Source organism: Hyla sarda, chromosome 3 (genome assembly GCF_029499605.1).
Source record: "Hyla sarda isolate aHylSar1 chromosome 3, aHylSar1.hap1, whole genome shotgun sequence".
NCBI classification, from domain to species: domain Eukaryota; kingdom Metazoa; phylum Chordata; class Amphibia; order Anura; family Hylidae; genus Hyla; species Hyla sarda.
Genome location: NC_079191.1, coordinates 139077951 through 139090278, shown reverse-complemented (window position 1 = coordinate 139090278; position 12328 = coordinate 139077951). Strand labels below are relative to the sequence as shown.

The 12328-nt window shown below is 41.1% G+C and overlaps 1 protein-coding gene across 7 annotated transcripts in view; it reads left to right on the top strand.

Annotated features, from left to right (window-relative positions):
- ZBBX (zinc finger B-box domain containing) overlaps positions 1 to 12328 on the top strand; it is a 205916-nt gene that overhangs the window by 172410 nt on the left and 21178 nt on the right. For all 7 annotated transcript variants that reach the window (XM_056565098.1, XM_056565096.1, XM_056565101.1 and 4 more), the window contains one exon: positions 7534 to 7764. In XM_056565098.1, coding sequence (XP_056421073.1) covers positions 7534 to 7764 — 231 coding nt within the window. The remainder of the gene's footprint in view (positions 1 to 7533; positions 7765 to 12328) is intronic.

Sequence of the window (12328 nt, the reverse complement as noted above, 5' to 3'; positions counted from 1 at the left end):
CAGCCCTAATCTGGAGCCTAAAGATGGCCCTCTTATTGATGCAACATTTTCTCCCGCTGATACCACTACTCTCAAAACCAGATCCATTTCCAATACAGGTACATATTTATTGATGATCATTCTAATGCACGCAAACTGGCTGCTATAAACTGTTACCAAAGTAGTCTTTCTTTTTGTTTTGTTCTCCTGATTATTGCTTTTGTCATTTTTTCTTCTTCTTTCATCTCTGCTTTTCACCTTTTCTGCTACAAGTGATTCCCTCTCAATACTATCCACCCTTTCTATCGCTGTCTGAATATCACCTATTAAATAACCCCTTGCCTGAAAACGCTCCTCCCACTTACATTTCTCAACCTGATAAACTTCTGGGTCTGAACAATAATTTTTTATGCAACACAAGTCACCAAAGGGAATGTTTCTAATAACGTGTTGTGGGTGGCAAGATGTTGCCAGAAAAACTGCGTTGCTGGCTGTCTCTTTTCTGTATGGACTAATCTTAGCCTTGTTGTTTTGGGATGAAACTGTAATATCCAGAAATTCTACTACCTCCTCACTAAAATGAGGTGTAAACTGTAAATTAAATTCGTTTGTATTAATGTAACTCATAAAATTGAGGAATTCAACCTCCATTCCCCTCCACACCAGTAGCAGGTTGTCTATAAAACGACCTACCTACTGGATGTGATGGGAAAAGGTTGTTGAGGGTGAAGATGCGGCAAACTTCCCAAAATATCATATAAATATTTGCCAATGAAGGCGTATATTTCACTCCCATGGGGGCTCCTCTGGCTTGGAAGAAAAATTGACTATCGAACATAAAGAAATTGTGTTGCACTAAAAATATAGGTAGGGTTTATTTCAGTGATCTGTTGTAAAAAGTGGTCCACCCACTCACCCAATTGCTGTTACGGGATTGCGCGGGACTATACGGGATTTTGAACCAATAGTAAAAAAAAAAAACTATTGGACAGAAGAGGAGCAGGATATGACATTTGGACCGAATTTATATAAGAGCTAGAACACACAAATACGAAAAAAATGTTTATGGAATTCCAAAATAAACTTTATTATTGCAATGGATAAAATCACATAAAAAAACACCAGGGATACAGATGTGTAACCAGTATGACACTGGAACAAAAGTATGGGCTCACATAATGTAGATGACTAGTGTTAGCTTAGTACAAGCAGTGCAAGTGCACATAAAAAATAATAACCGCACATTACATATAGTGAAAAACACATAGAAGCCTGAATAATTACCACGTGGACAAAGGAGTGATGAGACATGGGCCCTTATCACCCAAAGTTTTGCCAAGGACTGGCTTCTTCCGGGGCGTGGTAAATGTGTGAATTACCCTCTCTTAAATATACCCTATAGACCAATCACCTAGTTGTGAATCGGTCAGCTGACCCTTTTTTGTAATGCCAACCCATATCCGGTCCCCAGCATGTAATATAGATATATGAAGGCAGAATCTACCCTCACCACGGAGAGAGGGAGGTACGCAGCCGGGACCCTCGTGAGACGCGAGGGTACTGGAAGACAGGGCCCAGGACTGCCCACCTGTGTCATCCTTGGAGGCACTAATGATAATTAAGAAGGAGAGGACATGTGACCGTCACCTAGGAAACGTGGGTAAACAGCCCAGGCCCCGCCCCCTGGCAAGCCGCACACAGCACGAGTCGCCGCAGGGCAGGGCCCGGAGCCTCCCACCCACGCCAACCAGAGGGTCAACATTGGTAAGTATAACGTCAGCATGGGCCAATCAGAGCGCATATAAACAAAGCATGTGTATACAAAGCGACCGCATCTGCCACACCGGAACTGAGGACAGGACCATCACATCCAATCTGCGGCCCCAGCGCCACAGAGCAGACCAGGGTATCAGTCACTAATGAACTCGCAAACTCGGCCGCTGCCCAGGATCTCCCGGCCAGGGGCGGGGGAGGCAAAACGCACATCCCCCACCCCCAGCCGGGAGACCACGCTATAATCGGTCAGCGGACCCTTTTTCTAAGGGCAACCCATATCTGGTCCCCAGCATGTAATATAGATATATGAAGGCGGAACCTACCCTCACCACGGAGATGGAGGTACGCAGCAGTCAAGCCCCCTCCCATAGACTTGCATTACAGGGGCGGGGCATGTCGTCACACGGGGGGTGGAGTTGTTACATCACGATACACCAGCCCCGTAGTCGTGACCCAGCAGACTCCGAGGCTGCAGCGCTGCGTGCAGCTCCCAAAGGTGGGTGCTGCTTGTGAGATAGCGGGGGTCCCCAGTGGCGGGGCCCCCGCGATCAGACTTCTTATCCCCTATCCTTTGGATAGGGGATAAGATGTCTTAGGACCGGTGTACCCCTTTAAAGCTGTATAAACACAGAAATAAAGTGGTAATCACTAGCATACCGATTTTACACAACAGAAAAGGCACTCTTGTAAGCATAATAATAGTAATGACAATAATGGGATAAATAGTAAAAAAAAATAATAATATATGGATACAGGTAAGTATATGCATTTGTTTTTAATATTGAGTCTGATCAAAAGTTTTTTTTGATGGCACCTCAGTCTAATTCTAGTTAGGTTCTTCACAGGTTTACACCTTGGCTTAGTAGTCACATGTAGTATACATATCTCTAGTAGGATTTGTTTTTACCCCATGTACTGTGTAGTTATTACCCCATGTACTGTGCAGTTATTCTGGGATGTGTTCTGATCAAAAATAATTTGTGACCCACATGGCCTTCAGACAGCTGACCTGTCCTGAGTGTTTAGCTATCTTTTGACTAAAGTTTATGTTCACTTTTACATATCTGAATGTTTTCTGAAGGTTTTTTAGAAGTGGAAGAACATACAGTGTAAATACTTGTAAATATACAGACAAATAATAACTTTTCTGCTTTTAATCTAGACCTGAACAAGGTTATCGAGAGTCTTCAGCTTTGACAATTTAAATCTGCATTTACTGTGCCACTTCATTACAGCTATTTTGCTCACCATCCATCACTTCCTACACATGCTAATATGAAGTTAATATAATTCTGATGTGTTTTTTTATTCACTGATTTCCTGTCCTCGGATTGTTTAGGCTGCTCTCTGTTCCAGTCCTCTTTTTAGACATCTCGTATGGTATGATTCATCTCCACGTATCTAACATTTTGTTCTTACAAATATTCCCTGTTAATTCCACATGCTAAAAACTTTACAATTTCCTCCTCAACTACCCATGGTAGTTGTGCCACAGGACAGACGGTGGGTGCAGTTTCATTCTACAAAGTGATAATGATGTAGAACATATACCGTAGGTATTTGAATATTTAAATCAATAACTCCAGTGCACATAGATGTAAATCTTTTGGACTATTATACATAATAAGTTAGTTATTTTACATTTGTTACGTTGAGGCTGCAGACATATGATTGGAGACCTGCAGTCTATTCACATTGTATATAGTGCATTCAGAAAAGTCTTGAGAACCTTTAGCTGTTTTCACATTTTATGTTGCGGCCTTATACCAAACTCAACAAAATTTTAGTTTCCTTCTATTAATCTGCACTCAACACTAAATAATAATAATAAGAATGACAAAAGCAAACAAATTTAGTATTCAGACCCTTTGTACTCCGTACTTTGTTAAAGAAGCCAGTAATTACAGTCCCTAGTCTTCATGGGAATAATATTTCATCGCATGGATTTGGACATTTTCTCCAATATTTCTATGGAGATCCTCTCAAGCTTTTTTTGGTGGGATGTGGAATGTTAGACAGCCATTTTCAGGTCTCTTCAGTGATGTACATCTGGTTTCAAGTCAGGACTCTGACTGGGCCATTCAAGGACATTTACAGAGTTGTCCCCAATTCACTTCTGTCTTGTCTTGTCTGTGTGCTTAGGATCATTGCCTTGTTGGAAGGTGAACCAGTCTCAGGCCCAGAGCACTCTGGATCAGGTTTTCATTAAAAATATCTCTGTTCTTTGCTTCATTCAACGTTCCCCTTATTTCTGACCAGTGTCCCTGTCACAACTGCTGATAATCACCCCCACAGCATAATGCTGCAACCCCCATCCTCCACTGTAGGGACAGTATTGGGCAGGTGATAAGCAGTGCCTGATTTCCCCCAGACATGACGCTTACAATTGAGGCCATAAAGTTACATTTTGGTTTTATGAGACCAGAGAATCTGGTTTCTTACAGTCGCAGTCTATCAGGTGCTTATAATGGCCCTTCTCTTTTTGAAAAAGAAATAGATTGTCCTCTTGGGAACTTTAAGTACTGCAGAAAGGTTTTTCTCTGAGTTTTTCAGGAAGTTTTTTCCTCCTCATAGCTTGGTTTTTGCTCTGATATACATTGTCAGCTGTGAGACAGGGCTGTATCTTTCCAAATCATCCAGACCACTGCATTTACCACAGGGGACTCCAGTCTATGTGAAGAAACATCTCAGAGGTGATCAGGAGAAATGGGAGACCCCCAGATCTGTGGCAAAGTGTCATGGCAATAGGTCTGAATATTTATGTTCATTTTTTCTTCTTCTAATAAATTAACAAAAAAAAATAACAAAATGCATTATGTACTGGAAGATTAAATGCAAACACTAAAAAAGGCCATGTAAACAATATATTTACCTTAACACAATTGATCCCTTATTAGCCCCAGGGGACACCTATAGGAGCTGGAGAGAACAGCCAATAGAGTCTTTAAGAAATACCACTGACATTTTAATCTTTTTTTATTTGTGTTCTGTTATCACTGATTTCAAAATAGAATAATAAAAGTTATATTTTAATGAATCCCTAGAAACATGTCTTTTCCCAGAGGGGGATTCTCCCAAAGTGTTAATTGTATCTTGGTGTAAACAGTATTGACATTGTTCATAGACTGTTTTGAACTGTGTCACCTCAGTCCATGAGAAAAGCCCCTCCTCTAAGAATACAGAATACTACCATATCCACTTTTAATTTTATTGTAATCTATGTTTATATAATCACTGAGGACTAATATGTTATTTTAAAATAAACCAAAAATGACAAACAACCCCAACAGCAGGGGATTTGGATCTCTTTAGCTTTTAGACACCCCTTCAATGAGACTATCCAATAATTGTTGAACCCTTTTTGTCGGTAACATCAGATTAAGTGGAGTTAAAATAGAAAAGTGTACTCCCTATTGTATAAGGGGAACTACACAACTTGGCCAAAAGTATGTGGACACATGATTGTCACATGTATTCGATTTTTGGACATCCCATTGCCATTCAATATGTCTATAGACCTTCCTTTGTGCATAGTGGGCACAGTCATACTGCAGCATTAAAATGGATTTCCCCAAACTGTTGCCACATAATTGTCTATAGTTACATTACCCTTTGGCAGAATTAAGTGGCCCTTTTCACTAAATTACAGTAGGCACCATACAGTTTGGAAGATAAGGGCAGTTTCTTTTAGACTGCAAAACCTGCTATGGTGATCTTAGACTTTTTGGACTCCCTGCCACGCTATTAGGACAGATTGGTGTGTATTAACCATTGACTTTAACAATGCATTGTATTCATGCTCTTGGTCCTATAAGTACAGTGTCTGCAAGGCTACTTGTTGGCAACCACCAGCGTATGTGTCCTGTTGTTATTAGCATTGTGCAGCATTCTCTGTGCCATATCTCTGCTGTATTTCCTGGTCTTCCTACTCTGATGTGTCTCATACTGCAGTTTCCACCTGGCCACTAGGGGGTCGCACACGAGAACTGGCTGGGTTTTGTAGAGCCAGCGTGCCCTCTCTAGTAGTTCCCCCTCTAATCCCTGCAAGGCACTCCCTATATAAAGGCGCCACGCCTGATGCCTCAGCAAGGTTGTTCATCCTGCTCTGCTAGATCTCCGAAATCTGTCTGCTGATCCCCGCCTGTATACTGGACTTTACCTTTGCTTCGTTCTATGGTTCCTGACCTGTCTCTCCTGTTATGAACATGGACTGTCTAATACAATTCCTGTCTGTTAGCAGCTTTTTCCAGCCTGCACATGTAGCCATCTTTGCTATCTGTTGTCACAGTACGTTCTCTGTTAATAAACACCTTAATCAGCTCTTCTGCGTCTGCCACTATCTATAGTGTTTTGTATACTTATAAAGAAACACTAGAGCCATAGCTACTGATAAAACTAGAATAATTTTATTAACACTCTTTAAATCACAATCACAAATATGACTGCTGAATATTGTCATAATACAAGGTCAATGGTTGTAGACAGATAACTAATCCGAAAAGAAGGTGGTAAGACAGGTCCCTTGAGAAAGTCCAGGCTGACGAAACGTACGTTGGGGCGATGGTGACAGGTCTCCATCATGGGTAAGTGAGCACCAGCTTTTTCAGTGCTATTATTTTATGCACCGTTAGTGTCCATTCCAGTTATCCTGAGTGGGTAACTGGACATCACATCAGTAGAGGTTATATGCCCCTTCCCTTGTCCTATCGGACACCCAATACTGCTGCTGTAGATCTCACTGCATACACACTATATATAAGCACGGTTAAATTTATTTTACCTGTCTTACCACCTTCTTTTCGGATTAGTTATCTGTCTACAACCATTGACCTTGTATTATGACAATATTCAGCAGTCATATTTGTGATTGTGATTTTAAAGAGTGTTAATAAAATTATTCTAGTTTTATCAGTAGCTATGGCTCTAGTGTTTCTTTATAAGTATACAAAATTTATTTTTAGAGCTATACTGTAGCATTGGTTCATAGACCCGCAGCGAGTTCCAAATATGGTTTATATACCAGTAGTCTCTATGTATGCTATACTCCAGCGCTGCTATTTTTTGTTGCTAACTATCTATAGTGTGTATACAGTACATTGTCTCTTAAGATATACATTGTTAGAATAGTGGTCCAAATAGGTCAGCCAATTCTCTCCGCTAACACTTCAGCTACAGGTAACAAAATGTAAATTGTTTTTAGTATTACATAATTCTACTATCCCAATTGTATCTTGTAGGAAATCTAAAACATTTCTATTTGTGATGTAATTAATGCAGATGCCAAGTACGGCTCCAACGTTTTCCATAGTGCTATCCTTTAAATAGACAACACTCTGTTGGAGACACATATTTTTGCATATAATTATTGTTATATGCAAAACTTGTAAATATGTGCAGAAAGTTGGTGTACATATGTTAATAGGGGACTCATAGTAAGATTTCATTAGGTCTGCAATATCTATATATGCGCATTATTTTGCATTAATCAAGCCATTGGAAAGCCTTTTGTTACAATCAAAGTTAACTTTGGACAACCTTCATGTACTGAAGTCTTCTTTTAATATACTTTATTTAGAATGACATTGTTATTGTGGCATCATGCTAAATTTAACAACTGCAAGTCTGGGGGATCCTGCTATGCAGCCTATGTTCTAAACCACTAGAAGATCTATAAATTGTAGCTGAAGAATTGACCATAAACATATTACTTTCAGTGTGTGATTTAGATTAAGCCCATTTATGCACCTTTTTTTCATTATTTGATATGGTATTTTGCAGCAAACACCTCCAGAAGGCCTTATTCTTCAAAGTCCATTCATGGAATCTCAGGATCTTACAGCAGTCCTAGACCTAGATCTGCAGCAGCTCGACCAATGTCTAGAGCAGCCTCCGAGATCTCTGAAATTGAGTCTATTGACTCCACGGACAGAGGAGACTTTCTTTTTGAAGATGAAAATGAAAGGGAAACACTGGCTATCCTGGAAAAGGAATTTGACTCTTTGCACATAGGTACTCCACTTTTTTTTAATGATATATGTGTATTAATTTATATGTGCCTTAATGTAGTATGTAAATGTGTATATAAAAGTAGATATATAGACATGAGACTCATTGAATTAAGTATACTCCATAGTCTTAAAGGGGGACTCCGCCCCTAGACATCTTAAGGATAGGGGATAAGATGTCTGATCGGATGTCTGATGAGCTCCACATGGAATGGAGCAGACTTCACTCCGTTCTGGATGACTGGTGATGCAGGGCAGAGGCTCGTGAAGTAACAACCCCGCCTAATTTGTGACGTCAAGACCCCCCCCCCATTCGTGACGTCACAGCCATGTGCCCTCAATGCAAGTCTATGGGAGGGGCATGTCACGGCTGTCACACCCCCTCCCATAGACTTCCATTGAGTGGATGTGGACGTGACGACACAAGCCTCCGGTGCTGCACCGACTCTCTAAACGAATGCCGGGTGCATTCGTGGGGGTCCCCAGCGGCAGGAACCCAGTGAATCAGGCATTTTATCCCCTATCCTTTGGATAGGAAATAAGATGTCTAGGGGCGGAGTACCGCTTTAACATCACAACTTATTTTGGTTCAAACACAATGGCCCTGATTTAAAAACTTAATCTCGACTCTTTTTATCGGGTTATGCGACACAATTTGTGGTGCACGTCCTCTACGACACTTTGTGCGACACATTTTACTGGTAAAAACCAGACGGTTTTCTAATTACGCAGAGTATTTTTTTAACCCGACTAAAGGGGCATGGTTTGCATAAATAGGGGCATGTACCCGACATTTTCCTGAAAACCCGACAGTTGTATTTAAAAACCCACTAGAAAAATAGTGAAATACTGAACTTGAAAACCCGACTGCCTTGAGGTGTGGGGAAATCCGTTAAAAAGTGTGGGTTTTTTGAAAATCATGTTACTTTGTCCCCTTAGTAGCTTTTTATATTATTTATTTATAAATTTTTTTGCATTGCACATCAGCTGTGGAGAGAATTCTGCCTACAAGAAGATAGAACAGTGTGCAATTATACAAGAGAGGCCAGCACTGTGACTTGCAAGAGGGGCATAGTGACTATTGTGGAGGGCATAGTGCTGTCATATTACAGTTATAACAGTAATCTCTTTGCCCTACAAACATGTTAAAGGCCATCTGTGGCCAAAAATAACTTATCCCCTTTCTGCAGGATAGGGGATAAGTGTTTGATCATGGGGGGTCCAAACGCTTGGATCCCCCTCGATCTACTGCACGGGGCCACGGCTCTGCCGCCGCTCTCCTGTGCAAGAGGCATGCTGGCAGCAGCATGACGTTTGGGCCGACACGCCTCAACCATGTAGATCTATGGAAGTGGCGGGAAGGCAGCGTTCATGCCTCACAGTCTCTCCCATACAACAGTGCGGGGACGGGGCGTAACCGTCGACCTCTCTAGGTTCTCACTGAGCGCTAATGCGGGGGCCCCGTTCATGAGATCGTGGGGGTCCCAGCGGTCGGACCCCGTGATCAAACACTTATCCCCTATCCTGTGTATAGGGCATAAGTTGTAGAATGCTGCAGATGTCCTTTAATATTACAAGGCCGTGTTATAACTAAATAGAATTACATCCTGTGGTACTGGTCACATGACCAATAGATGATGCTATAAATATTTAGTGTGGCTTATGTTTGTCTTGACAATAACATTTTTTATCAACCTCCATTGCTACTGGCTGATGCATGTATGTGCAGAATAGTTTCGTAGGCAGTATGTGCCTTATTTATGTAGACCTTCATGATATCTATAAATGAGGCTGTGGAAATGCTTATCATGTCAAACAGTTTAATTTAGGATTTATTTATTTATGGCAAATGAACTTAAAGGGGTACTCCGGTGAAAAACATTTTTTTTTAAAATCAACTGGTGCCAGAACATTAAACACATTTGTAAATTACTTCTATTAGAAAAATCTTAATCCTTCCAGTACTTATCAGCTGCTGTATACTACAGAGAAAGTTATTTTCTTTTTAAATGTCTTTTCTGTCTGACCTCTCTGACTTTTCTGTGCTCTCTGCTGACACCTCTGTCTGTCTCAGAAACTGTCAAAAACAGGAGCAAATCCCCACAGCAAACCTCTCCTACTCTTGACAGTTCCTGAGATAGACAGAGGTGTCAGCAGAGAGCACTGAGGTCAGACAGAAAAGACATTTAAAAAGAAAATAACTTCCTTTGTGGTATACAACAGCTGATAAGTACTGGAAGGATTAAGATTTTTAAATAGAAGTAATTTACAAATCTGTTTAACCACTTAGGGACCATGGGCGTACAAATACGCCCTGACGCCCTGGTACTTAAGGACCAAGGGCATACCTGTACACCTGTGGGAATTTCGGGGTCCGGACCAGGATGACTGCTGATTTCTATCTATAGGCCTCCTGTGCCGATGCCCAGGGGGGTCCTAATACGCCCCCATGTCGGTGATTGGAAAATAAGGGGGATCGGGGTTGTCCAAGACACCCACAATCCCCATGAAGGGATAGGAGTGAGGTGGCAGTGGTGCAGAACAAGGCTCAGAAGTGAGAGCGCACTATGTACATTTGAGGCCTAAATTGGTGATTTGCACAGGGGTGGCTGATTTTACAGCGGTTCTGACATAAACGCAAACAAATAAATACCAACATGTGATCCCATTTTGGAAACTACACCCCTCACGGATTTTAACAAGGGGTATAGTGAGCCTTAACACCCCACAGGTGTTTGAATAATTTTTGTTAAAGTTGGATGGGAAAATGAAAAAAATAAAAAAAATTCACAAAAATGCTGGTGTTACCCTACATTTTTCATTTTCACAAGGGAAAAAAGCCCTCCAAAATTTGCAACCCCATTTCTTCTGAGTAAGAACATAGCCCAAATGTGGATGTAAAGTGCTCTGCGGGCGAACTACAATGCTCAGAAGAGGAGCGCCATTGGGCTTTTGAAGAGAAAATGTGTCCAGAATTGAAGGCCACGTGTGTCTACAAAGCCCCCATAGTGAAGAACAATGCCCCCCCCCCCACATGTGACCCCATTTTGGAAACTACACGCCTCATGTAATGTATTAAGGGGTATGGTGAGCATTTACGCCACACAGGGGTCTGACAGATTTTTGGAACAGTGGTCCGTGAAAATGAAAAATTTAATTTTTAATTTGCTCAGCCCACTGTTCCAAAGATCTGACAAACGCCAGTGGGGTGTAAATGCTCACTGCACCCCTTATTAAATTCTGTGAGAGGTGTAGTTTCCAAAATGGGGTCATGTGGGGAGGGGGGTCCACTGTTCTGGCACCACGGGGGGCTTTGTAAACGCACATGGCCCCTGACTTCCATTCCAAACAAATTCACTCTCCAAAAGCTCACTGGCGCTCCTTCTCTTCTGAGCATTGTAGTTCGCCTGCAGAGCACTTGACGTACACATATGGGGTATTTCCATACTCAGAAGAAATGGGGCTACAAATTTTGGCGGTAATTTTCTCCTATTACCCCTTGTAAAAATGTTAAATTTGGGGAAGAACCAGCATTTTAGTAAAAAAAAAAAAGAAAAACAATTTTTCATTTACACATCCAACTTTAACAAAAAGTCGTGAAATACCTGTGAGGTGTTAAGGCTCACTGTTCCTCTTGTTACGTTCCTTGAGGGGTGTAGTTTCCAAAATAGCATGCCATGTGTTTTTTTTTTTTTTTTTTTTTTTGCTGTTCTAGCACCATAGGGCCTTCCTAAATGTGACATGCCCCCCAAAAACCATTTAAGCTAAATTTGCTTTCCAAAAGCCAAATGTGACTCCTTCTCTTCTGAGCATTGTAGTTCGCCAACAGAACATTTTGGGGTTACAAATTTTGGGGGGCTTTTTTCCCCATTAAATTATAAAAAGGGTAAATTTGGGAAAAAACTGAACTTTAGTGAACATTTTTTTTTTTTAATTTACACATCCGACTTTAACGAAAAGTCGTCAAACACCTGTGGGGTGTTAAGGCTCACTGGACCCTTTGTTATGTTCCTTGAGGGGTGTAGTTTCCAAAATGGTATGGCATGTGGGGGGTTTTATGCTGTTCTGGCACCATAGGGGCTTCCTAAATGTGACATGCCCCCCAAAAACCATTTCAGAAAAACTCACTCTCCAAAATCCCATTGTCGCTCCTTCCCTTCTGAGCCCTCTACTGCGCCCGCCGAACACTTGACATACACATATGAGTTATTTCCTTACTCTAGAGAAATTGGGTTACAAATTTTGAGGATTTTTTCCTTTTACCCCTTGTAAAAATTAAAAAATTGGGTCTACAAGAACATGCGAGTGTAAAAAATGAAGATTTAGAATTTTCTCCCAACAATTTGCTGCTATTCCTGTGAATCACCTAAAGGGTTAACACACTTACTGAATGTCATTTTGAATACTTTGAGGGGTGCAGTTTTTATAATGGGTAATTTGTGGGGTATTTCTAATAAGAAAGCCATTCAAATCCACTTCAAACCTGAACTAGTCCATGAAAAATTTCGATTTAGAAAACTTTGTGAAAAATTGGAAAATTGCTGCTGAACTTTGAAGCCCTGTGATGT